At 39.6% G+C, this 12,074-nt stretch overlaps 1 protein-coding gene across 2 annotated transcripts; it reads right to left on the bottom strand.

Annotated features, from left to right (window-relative positions):
- Positions 1-1,854: 1,854 nt before the first annotated feature.
- ZCCHC9 (zinc finger CCHC-type containing 9) lies at positions 1,855-10,905 on the bottom strand. Of its 2 annotated transcripts, none has more exons than XM_047778211.1 (6): positions 10,785-10,905; positions 9,025-9,431; positions 6,192-6,342; positions 5,860-5,952; positions 3,871-3,939; positions 1,855-2,469 (listed from the first exon to the last, which is right to left on the bottom strand). In XM_047778211.1, the coding sequence occupies exons 2-6, from the start codon at positions 9,403-9,405 to the stop codon at positions 2,351-2,353; spliced, it is 813 nt and encodes a 270-aa protein (XP_047634167.1). In that variant the 5' UTR covers positions 9,406-9,431; positions 10,785-10,905; the 3' UTR covers positions 1,855-2,350. The 2 variants fall into 2 exon arrangements, with proteins under 2 accessions (XP_047634167.1, XP_047634168.1); XM_047778212.1 differs by lacking the exon at positions 10,785-10,905 and adding an exon at positions 10,670-10,745.
- Between the last annotated feature and the right edge of the window lie 1,169 nt (positions 10,906-12,074).

Raw genomic sequence — 12,074 nt, 5'->3', positions numbered from 1 at the left:
AGCTCAGCAGGTTAAGGATCCAGCGTTGTCACTGCTGTGGGTCAGGTTTGATCCCTGGCTCCAGAACTTTTGCATGCTATGGGTACAGCCAAGAAGAAAAAAAAGTTGGCAAGAAGGGATGGCGTTTCCAAAAAACTAAAGAAAAGAGAGCTAATGACTCTTAGGGGATTCAATGATGTATTTATAAAGTGTAATAAAATATCCTGCCCTAGTATTATTTTTACTGATATTTCTGATACAGAAAGCAATACACACTTTCACAGGATATCAGAACTTCTGTGTCTAGCATGTTCTTCTGACAAAGCGACCACATACTTTTCCAATATTACATTCAGCACCTGCAATTTACTTCTAATGATTTCACTGTCTACTTCAAAGAGCATTAAAATGTAAACAAAGTAACCCAAAATAGACGAAACAGACAGGACCATCCCTGCACTGAAGTCTCGCATAAAAAACATTAGACTTAACTTGCAGCTGACTGGCTTTCTACTTTCCAGAGACTTTTGCTCCGGATACGACAGGTAAAATAAATCTTAAGTGTTCAGACTTAATGACTAAGGCAGCCCATCTGTCCTTTTCCAGTTGTATGACCTGTGCCATTCCTTTTAAATGGCACTTACGTCCTTAAGCTCTGAGATACTGAGCCACATTCTGTCATGTTTTCCTCCATCACTGGGGAAAAAAAAAAAAAAAAAAAAAAAGAACAGCTTCTATCAAGACCAGAACTGTTGGAACAGTGGAAATGAATCTGACTAGGAACCATGAGGTTGCGGGTTCGATCCCTGGCCTCGCTCAGTGGGTTAAGGATCCAGTGTTGCCTTGAGCTGTGCCAGACACAGCTCAAATCCCACGTTGCTGTGGCTATGGTGTAGGCCAGCAGTTGTAGCTCCAATTGGACCCCTACCCTGGGAACCTCCATATGCTGTGGTTGCAACCCTAAAAGAAAAAAAAAAAATACTAGAATTGTTGAGTCACAGAGGCATTAAAACAGAAAAGTGTTCCTTTTCTTATTTGGTAAATATTTTGCTTTTGAAACATCAGTAACTAATCACAGCTGTTTCCTTTCATTGCAAATGTATCCAATCAGGTAAAATTCCAAATGAAACACAATCCAACAAAGTCATCCCATTATACAGTACAATGGGAGCCTTAAGCTTTGTGAAATATATGTATTAAGTATGCATGTATTCATCAAATCAAACAAAGAAGCTAATGGTCTCTGATTAGTATTCTAACTCTATTATGATGATATTTGCATCTCACCCTGACTCAATCCAAAAAATTCAAACAAAATGCTATTAAGTTTGACAGACAATCCGTTATGTACCATCATCATTCTAGTTAAATACCCTATTTGGGCTGGAACTTCTCTCTTGAAAATTGGAGCAAAGAACCAGCTGCTGTTAAATTGAAATATATTCTATTTTAACCTGAGTAATCTGTAATTCTTTACATCAAAACTGAAGCAAAAGGAGTTCCCGCTGTGACTCAGCAGTAATGAACCCTACTAGTATCCATGAGGATGCGGGTTCAATCCCTGGCCTCACTTAGTGGGTTAAGGATCCAGGGTTGCCGCAAGCCATAGTATAGGTCACAGATGCAGCTCGGATCCCTGAGTTGTTGTGGCTGTGGCATAGGCTGGCAGCTGCAGCTCCAATTTCAACCCCTAGCCTGGGAACCTCCATATGCCACAGGTGTGGGCCTAAAAAGCAAAAACAAACAAAAACTGAAACAAAAATTAACTAAAACTAACCTTCTAGGATTCATAAAAAATCATGTTTCCAAACGGATTATTACATAGACATTCACGGAAAACTGCTCATTCATTCCAAAGTTAGGTATTCAGAAAAATAAATAGCAAATGCGTTTTTATTAAATATTTTTAAAATACAGATTTTATAGCAATTATAAATTCTAATATAATAATAAATTGATACTTTGAATGAAGAAAATTATGTCGGCAAAAATTCATTTCCAAATACAAAGCAGTTACCCTATATTTAGGGATGGTTCATATTAATGCATAATTTCATTTTTAAGAAAAAGGTGATTGTTACAATCAGGTATATAACCACTTAGTTACACCTAAGTTTTATCTGTTAAAAATATATACTTTTAGAGAATCCAATTTGAACATTTTATACTTTTTTTCAGCGATTTTCCCCAAACAGTGGGAGAAGTACTCCTCAATGGACAGAACTCAGGGAACAACCTGACCCCACCCAGCTTATACTGATATCGATAATACAAGCCGCCTCCAAGAGAGAGTCTAGCTCCAATTTGTGAAGTAAGCCCAATTCAGAATGTTTACCAAAGAAGTGGCAGCTAACAACAGTACCAGTCATTATCAAAAGTTAACAACTTTAGGTAGCTTTGTTTTGGGTTTCTGTGGTTTAGGCACATCCAAAATTTCTTCATAGTCTGCACTCATTCCCTTTGCCCAGCGACCAACTGTGACCATTTGATCTGCAAAGGAATAGGAAAATCAGAATATAAGAAAACCAGTCATCAAATAAATCCACTTAGATTGTTACTGGTTTAGCAAAGGAACTAGTTTTGATATGAATAATCACAAGGAGAGACGACTCCATCAATAAAGGAAAGTGAGCAATTCTGTAATTGATTATAACCCTTGATTTCAGAGTACCACAGGCAATTTCTCATCCCAATTAGGGAAATACAGCAACTGCTTTGCAATGCACAAACTGATGAGAAAGCTCTTTTATTCCTTCTCAGAGTTCATCATTACAGAGTCAATGAATTCCAAGAGTCTGTAAACAGCAAGACTTATGAAGCATCAGTTTTAAATGCACAAGATTCCACCTGTGAAATTAAACAACATCTGCTTGTCAGTCTTGTCATTTGGGAAGTGGCAATCCTCCCAGGAGGGAGAATTCAAATTCCACTTCATCATTTCAATCTCACTGCCTACAATGTTGCAGGCTTCTTTCAACTTCTTCTAGACAAGACTGTAAAAACAAGAACTCTTGGTTTTCAAATTCAAATGCTAGGGGTAGGAAGAAAGAATGGACAGACTTCTTTGTGCGGTACTATGAATATTTGCTACCAAGAGAAATGTGCTTTCTCCTTAAGAAGCACTACTGTCGGAGTTCCTATCATGGTACAGTAGAAACAAATTCGACTAGGAACCATGAGGTTGCAGGTTCGATCCCTGGCCTCGCTCAGTGGTTCAAGGATCCATTGTTGCCTTGAGCTGTGGTGTAGGTTGCAGATGCGGCTCAGATCTGGTGTTGTGTGACTGTGACGTAAGCCAGCAGCTGTAGCTCTGATTAGACCCCTAGCTTGGGAACCTCCATATGTTGTGGGTGTGGCCCTAAAAATCTGCCTTAGGTTTGGTGAACATTTATGAAGTTTTTGATGACCAAGAGAAGTGTTTCATTAGGAAGAAAACATAACTGGCCAGATGCTGTGTGTATAACACAATTTTAATATTTTTGCCAGTTTTTGCAACCAACTTTGAATCCTATAGGTTTCTTCAGAGCATACCAGAGGATACTCAGTCATAAAAATATTGAAAGTTATTTTCACATTTATTTTCTCTTAGTGAATCCATAGTTTTCTAAAGTAACAGAATTGGCTCTATTATTAAATACATTACTTAGCAAATACAAATGTTTATGAATAAGATGCTTTATAAAATCAGGGTCCTCTGGAGCTTACGGGTCACTTTTTTCTTCCACTGGGGAACAGCAGCTGATGCTCAGTTAGTACTGTGTCTACTGCTGATAAAGAAATGATAAAGTCATCACTGCAGAAAGAAACCAGCCAGCCTTTAAATCAGTTGTGCCTCAGTGAGGTGAGGAATACTAATCTTACCCCGTCTAACTAGAGAGCCAGAGATCTCACCTGAATTCTTACTTTCGGGGCAGTCTTTCTTAAAATGTTCCACAGAGCCACAAAGTCTGCAGCAACCACCTATAAAAAGAACAAAGTTATGGAAAGCCTCTCATACTTACCTAAGGCTTTTAATGTCTTTCATATCCAATATGGTCCTCATAACCTTGTCACGTTGTAAAGGTAGCTGGAGCCACAAACTTATTCCTATTAAGTCTGTTGTCTATTCCTCTTGACCTCATAGAGGACTAAACTGTACCTACCCACCATTTCTTGCTCCAGGCCTTCCGGGGAAAAGTGGAAAAGAGATATGACAGAAGGTACCCGTCCTTTGGAGTGTCCAAGAGCCACTACATGGAAGCCTAGACCTTGGTTACATGGTCAAGGGTCTGTGACCTCTGCAAAATTTGTGTGTGGGTGCATTTTTTAAGGAGAATGCCCATAGTTTTTAATCAGATTCTTTAATGGTCAGATGACCCCCAGATGATTCTTTCATGACCCCCAAAGAGGTGAGGAACCACTGCTCTGCTGTGCAGGTCAGACAGGAGTGGGCAGTTACAAAAGGAGTTCACGTAACTTTTGTTTCACTGCCATCTATCCGCCAGGCATCCTAATTCTCATAAAAATGCCTACTTGCCTACTTCAAGCAACATTCTAGGACAGTAAATTACAATACATTTGGTCTCTCAAATGAGTCTTTCAGTGAATGGTGAAACATTACTGCTTAAGGGTTAAGCATTCGCATGATCATGCTATAATGTTAGGCGACTTACTCAGAAAAATGATCCTACAGAATACAAACCTAGATGAATTCTCACTTCCATGTGATCTACTCCCCTTGCTACATGTTTTTATATCTAGCCATTTTGGTGGACCATACAAAGCCGTCTTTGTTCACCAGTCATATTTTATGCTCTGTTTCATAAGTTCAAAACCAAAAGGGACTTTTGAGCATTTTCTAGGTCCAGGACTCTTTACTGCTGTAGATGCCATAGTGAAAGAGAAGAGGCACTTGAACAATATATTTTAATTCTTATAACTCTTCAAGGTAAAACACCCTAATATGTCAAATCTAAGACACCATTGATTATAAGATGCATCATTATTTTACATACCTCTCCGGAAAAGAAAAACTGCCAATTATGCGGCACCCATCAATAGTAAGATACACTGAGTTCAGAGATACTACACTGTCAAAAAAATGTGTATCTTGGAATCTGTGAAATATAATTTTTTCTCATTTGCACTTAACAGGTGAGGAAAATGAAATGAGAAAAGTAATCTGGCCAAAGTCCCACAATTAGCGAGTGCTAATGCTGAGGCTATAACTGGTCTAACTCCAAAGTAAAAGCATTTTACTGGACGTCTGCAAAGGAACAAAGGACATGACACAAGAGGTGTCCAGAACCTGATGGTACCAGCATCACATAAATAAACGGCTCACATTACTGGATGACAACTTCCTCCTTAAAGCTTTAAACATCACAGGCTTTATTTAGTGTGGGCACCTTAACACATTAACTGAGCTCAAGGTAAAAAAGTTACATGGTCCCATGACAGACAATTAACTAAGGAAAACATTCAGAAACAAAAATTAGCATAAATATGAAGAGTGTATACCAACCCTTCTACCCAAAATGGCACACTAGGCTGAGATTAAATTTTCAACACTATTTTTTAAATCTTATATTAGTCTGAGAAATAAGCCCTTTGCTTCAGTTGCTTAAAAGTACATATTTATAACATACTCTCACAACTGATGCTGAAGCAAGCACAAAGAGTGTGAAATACACGTCGGTATTTTCTGATTTGATGTATTAAAAATACCAATTTGCAGTACACAACAAGTTTAGTACACAGAAAACTGCTTGATAAAAACAACTAAATTCGTAAGGTTTTGCTACTTATTTAGTGATGTATTTAAAAACTGGTTAAGTGTAAATTAAATCTCAATTGGACAATGACTCACCATTTTTGACCTATAGGAATTACAGTACTCACCATCAGCATAGAGTCCTTTGGGATTATCAGGACAAGATCTGGATAGATGTCCCATTTCCCCACAAACGAAACATTTTGCAAAAGGAAATTCACCTGTAACGATCAACAGCTCCTGTTGTTAGTTATATATAAGTCATGTAATTCATATTATTTTAAAATACTGAGTAGAAAACATTTTTTTTTTACATGAAGTTTAATCTCATTTGATTTCAAAATATTAGGTGACACACTCCTAACAAACCCTGTCAACAACAACAAAAATACCAGTTGACTACCCATTGGCCACTTTCCCCATTAACCACAGGAAAAAATGATAGGAAAAAGAAACATACCAAGAGCTGGGTCTACTTGAGCCTTGCACTTGGTTATTTCGTGCTCTGTGGATCCACACCGATAACATATTCCAGTGCCCATTTCTTGATTCTCAAGGGCAGCAGGGCAATCTGCAATCCCATGGCCAGGTTGTCTGCAATGGAAACATACCTGGAAAAACAAAACCTGAGTTTCCATACTGCAGCACTACACTGGCTTTATTAATTCTAGTCATCAAAAATATCTTTAAAACATTTCTCATTTTGAAGTTATCGAGAGCATTTTTTGAAATCTCAGTTATTTTATCTGCAGAAAAAATGTTTCATATATTCCTAAACAGTAAGAAATGTCATTTCCATCAGAGGGTTTCACTGCCTCTGAAAATTCTCAATCCATAAATCTATCAGTCTCAGACACAAAGTTATAAATGTCTTTGTAGGAGATAATTGCTTAAAATGAATTAAGCAAATATGGACTATTCATTTCATTAATGGGGATGTCTATAACTAGAAAAACTGAGTTTTCTGGAGAAGACAGACAATGACCATAAAAATTATCACTCAAAATTAATACTTTCACTTTTAAAGTTCACATAATTGAATGAATTTGGGTCAAATAATCCATTTAAATTATGATTCAAATCATAAGATACATTTCAGATCAAAAAGCACACTTCATAATTTTTATATTGTTAATACATATTCCTTCATATTCATAAATATAGAGGTTTCATTTTAGAATATATACACATTTTTAAAGGTATAATTCTAAGATGAATTATTTTGCTCCAGCATAACATTAAACAATGATTTGGTTGCTTTACATACTATCTGGCAATTTGGAGGATATTCTTTGCTGCAATGAATGAGAACATCACTCATAATCATAAGATGGTAGATATTTAAACTATCTTATTTAAACTGGAAAAAGGTGTATTTTTGGATAACAAGTAGTTCATCATTTAATTATTTTTTTCAAAATATGCCCAAGGTTTTAAAAAAGCTAATTCAGCAGGCAAAATAAAACATAATATTCTGCAACTATGCCCTCACTTTCTTTTTTTCCTATTTAATAACACCTTGGAAAAACAAATGAGTCCCTTTATTCCTTATTAACTTTTATATTTAGAATAAGCTAGCCCAAAGGAAGAAAATGCATTTATTCTACAACTGCAGGAAAAGCTACTACCAAAAACTGGCTTACCAACCTAAGAAGTCTTAGACTCCAGGTGAAGTCAGGGTAGTTTCTAGTAACCTGACAATTTACTGATTAAGGTTTTATCTGTAAAATACAAACTTCAAATACAAACTTATTGAATGATCCATAAATTTAATGTAGATGGGACTGTGGAGAGCAGACTGTTAAATTTCTAGATGACAGTCAATTTATTAACGTTAAGAACTGATGCTTGGTGTGAGGTATTAAAAAAAAAAATGAGTTGAAGGGTCTTGAAAAAAATGAAAAACTATCTAAAGCATACGCTTTAATATAAAGCATTCTTTTTTTCCCTAAAACAACGTCATCTCCCTTAACTACAACCATAAAACTTCTCTTAAAAGGTCAAACCACTAAACTTTTTGAAAAGTATGTGATTCACTGCCTTGACACTGCCTATGCAGGGAAGTGTGCATTGACACTGTCATGTCTATGTCAATGAAATTATCTTTAAATAACCTTTATGTAAAATTAACTAAACTATTTAAAAATAATTGTACAATTTAAACAAAACTGTTTGATCCAAACAGAAATGACTATCCAAATTTAACCACAAGGAACATTTCATTATTATCTCAAAAAAAGAAACTTTAAATATGATACTGTATAAAACTAATCTTGCAAATAATCGGAAGCCACTTTTGTGGAGGCTGTAACATTTCAAGCCTGCACTGCTGCAAATAATGCTCTACATTTAGTAATTCTAATTTCTTTTAAACCATAAAATAGCAACACACCCTGATTCTAATGTAGCATCCTGCTGGAAAAATCCCTTGCTAGAGAAGGGAAAGAATTATACCAAGTACTTCATTTCCTATCTCTGACACAGTTTAAAATCTAGGTCTTAGCTCCACAGAAATAAACCTGCAGCCTCCAGCATTCCCCTCAGTGTAACATGAGGAAGGAAAGAGCAATGACTAGGGAAAATCGCAAGGAGTTTTAATTCTGCTGTTCCTCTGCTATGTTACTAACCAGTGATTCTTACTAGCTCTTCTCTTGTGCCTCAGTTTTTCATAGATAGAGACAAAAGGACAGTCTGTCCAATATCAAAAGGAACTATACATACCTACCTGTTGTACTTAGCCTCCCCCCTTATTTTGACTTTTTTTTTTTTTTTTTTTTTTTTTTTTTAGTGACTGCTTGAAAAAGAGCTACTAAGGAGTAAGAACACAGGTTTTAAAGTCAGACTCCGGGATTAAATATCTTCTCTTTCTTTTTTTTGGCTAAACTGCATAGGAGTTAGCAGCCCATTTAGGTTCACATTTAATAACACACCCACTTATACAGTGCCAGCCAGTATTCTAATTAACACCTTTTCCTGGGTTTGAATTTCTCCTCTGCTACTTGCTAAGTGACTTTCAGCAAGATACTTAACCTATCCGCACACCAGTGTTTTCTACCCATCATATAGAAATAAAGCCACCATCTCTCTGTGTTGTGATAATTAATCAGTACATCAAGTGGCCTAGCATAGAGAAGGTGCTAACATAGTTCTAGTGTTATGACGAGCCCTCAAAAATATTCCTTATAAAGCTAATACATCACAGCAATCAGGCTCTGCTAAAATATGTATGTGGAGGTATGAATAATAGTTTCTAGCCATAGAAAGTAACATTTTGGAAGAGGTGATAATCTTACCATTGCATTTTTCTTTGCTGCTTGTCGTTTTAATCGCCTGCCCTCCCGGCGACTGTCCTTCTTTAAAGCAAGTGCAATTTCTTGCCTTACTTCCTGACTGTCTGCTATCTCCTCCCCATTGTGAACCATCTGTGAGTTCTGTCTTAGGTACTCCATGAATCCATTCACATCTTCATTTAAATACTCCTTTTTCTTTTTATTCTTTTTGTGTTTTGCTTGAGGTGAGTCCTTTTTAAGAGACAGCCTGTTGGCTTCAAGTTGTTTACTCCTTGGTGGGCTTTGGCTTTTCCCCTCAAGGGATCCCTTCTTCATGTCCTCCCATGATGTTGCAGGGAAGGGTCTTCTGTTCTGTGTGGTCGTAACTCGTGCCCACCTTGTCATGGCTTCATCAGAGGTACCTTATCAATCTTTACCACAAGCATGACCGTTAGTTATCAGCTCCAAGAAAAAAAAGAACTATGTATATAACTATACCACACATACCCATATGTTAAAGTTTTAATTTTTATTTATTTATTTTTTTATTTTTTGCTTTCTAGGGTCGCACCCACCACATATGGAGGTTCCCAGGCTAGGGGTCCAGCCAGCCTAAGCCACAGCCAGGCCAGATCCTACCGCATCTGCGACCTACACCACAGCTCACACGTTAACCCACTGACGAGGCCAGGGATCAAACCGGCAACCTCCTGGTTCCTAGTGGGATTCATTTCAGCTGCACCACGACAGGACCTCCCAAAGTTTTAATTATTAAGTCACTTATTTCATTTAGATATCTACATGTTTAATTATGTAACACACTGGGGAAATATGCCTGTAATATAAATCTAGCCCTTGCCACAGCTATCAGACCAGTAAAACAACAAACAACAAAAACAGGGATATAAATGCTTGCTTCTTATTGGAAAACAATTCATAAGAAACTACATTATCAAAATTAAATCATACAGTAAATGAAGTTACTTTCCCCCAATTCTGCAGTTTTCCCTGCTGTTTATTTTTCCTATCTCTAAGTCGAAAGTCTCTTTCAGTCTTCTCGCTGGGTCTGCCATTTCATTGCAAGTAATTTGCATAGTAAAGTGGTAAGCCTGCACAAATCCTCTCCTTTGACGTGATGTCTGTCATTAAAACTCTGCGGCAGACTGAGAAGTAAAATACATAAAAGTGTTTGCAGTCACGTGATAATACTAGATCTTCCTCCAGAGTGTAAGCTACGTCCAGCCTGGTTGTTTCCAATCATTATCCATTATGAAGCCGCCTCCCTTCTAGGGCAGCATCCTGTGCACCAACCAGTGTTAAAACATCAGCTGCTGCCACAACCTTCCTGCCACAAGACCTGTGGGGCGCGCGCGGCACGACACTTTACACCACGCACGCACACTCGTCGCTGCAGATCCTGTGTCTGCCACAGTAGGGACAGGAACTGTTCAAGAGGAGATGGTTTCTCCTTTCCCTGAGCATCTGCGAAGGGGAAGCTCCGAGGACCCGGTCGCCTGACACCGTTCGCCCGAATGGCCCCACAGGGGTTGGACGCGCCGGCCCAAGCGGCCAGCTCCCTACAGCTGAAGCCGGTCCCGGCGCCGACACCCTAGCCCGGTCGGGAAGCCTGACCTGGCGGGGAGCCCACCTGACCGGTCGGGGAGCCCACCTGGCGCCTGGGGGCCCTTAGGGACCTAGCCGCCAGTCCCTCCGCCCTTCCGCCGGGTCCTCAGGAACAAACTAGGGGCCCGTACCACCTCATTCCCCGGCGCGCAACCTCTTACCACGCACGAATCCTCCAGGGCAGCTGAGTTGGCCGGCCAGAGAGACCCGTACCCCTGCCGCGGCGGCAGCGGAGGCGGCACCCTGTAGAGGAAGCACGTGATCCCTGAGGGTGCGTCACTTCCGGCGGGCAATCGGCTGGCCCCGGTGGAGGTGCACCTGACCGGCGCTGAGAAGTCAGCGCCGGTAAATGTGGCTAATTAGTAAATGTAGAGCGCCGGGTGTTTGAAAAGCACTGTGTTGGAAGGCGGAGGCGCGAAGATGAAGAGTGCGCAATCTGTGCTGTGTGGAACGCACAGCATAGTGAGCGAGATGGGTGGGAGGGTTCGTGGGGTGAGAGAGGCCCGAAAGAGCCTTCCTTGACAAGGGATCTTTGTACTGGACTTGAAAAATAAAACAAACATTTCTTTGGAATTGGCGTTGGGAGAAAGTTAGATCTTTTCAGACAGAGGTAAAGTAAACCTATTAGCGCAGTGGCAGTGGATCATTGTTATAGAAATCCGAAAAGGACATTTGGCGCCCTCTTGGATGGAGGATGGAGCCGCTTAGGCCTGCCTGCCCAGTGCTAGTTAAGGATGAACCTGAAATAACACCCTGTGAAGCCAAAGATGTTCTCTTTTTAAGAGGGAAACCCAAGTCTCCCAAACAACTCTTTAGCTCAACAACGCCCCCTCCCCGCAACAGCCACCACCAGTATTCCTGCTTGTTGTAAAAATTGGCATCCACTGAGTTCACCAGGGCAACTGCTCCCATCCCCATTGTCATGGTCGATCCATTTTTACCTCTTAAGTATCTGTCTACTTCATCACTACTACTACTACTCTTGTTCCAACTTTCTGGGCATCTGTTCTTGCTCCACTCCCTCGAATTCATTTTCCAAGCCTTAGCAAGGCAAGCTTTTGAAGTGTAAACCAGATTGTTGCTCCCCTGATTTAAACCTTTCCATAGTTTCCCATTTTCCCATTGTTTTTGTTTTGTTTTTGTCTTTTTTAGGGCCGCACCCGCCCAGGCTAGGGGATCATAGCCAAGCCAAATCCAAGCTGCATCTGCAACCTACACCACAGCACAATATCAGATCCTTAACCCACTGAGGGAGGCCAGGGACCAAACCTACCTCCTCATGGATGCTAGTCAGGTTCCTTACCAGTGAGCCACAAGGGGAACACCAGTTTCCCATTGTTCTTAGGAAGAACTTCAAACTCATAAACAAGACGTTAAGTGTCTGCCTACTTCTCTAGCCTCACCCTGCACAAGCTCCCCCTTTTTCCTGAGCTGCCTGCATGGGACTCTTT

The sequence above is a fragment of the Phacochoerus africanus genome, chromosome 4, assembly GCF_016906955.1.
Source record: "Phacochoerus africanus isolate WHEZ1 chromosome 4, ROS_Pafr_v1, whole genome shotgun sequence".
In the NCBI taxonomy this organism is placed as follows: domain Eukaryota; kingdom Metazoa; phylum Chordata; class Mammalia; order Artiodactyla; family Suidae; genus Phacochoerus; species Phacochoerus africanus.
The sequence above is the reverse complement of the archived record's forward strand: the minus strand, read 5'-3'. Positions and strand labels throughout refer to the sequence as shown.

Bases quoted from the DNA above. Each gene is read 5' to 3' on its own strand.
- ZCCHC9 (XM_047778211.1), bottom strand. From the start codon at position 9,405: ATGACAAGGTGGGCACGAGTTACGACCACACAGAACAGAAGACCCTTC. The intron at 6,343-9,024 runs GTAAGATTATCA...TTGTTTTTCCAG, and splicing joins CAGCAAAGAAAAATGCAATG to GTATGTTTCCATTGCAGACA. The intron at 2,470-3,870 runs GTGAGATCTCTG...ATTCCTTTGCAG, and splicing joins CCCCGAAAGTAAGAATTCAG to ATCAAATGGTCACAGTTGGT.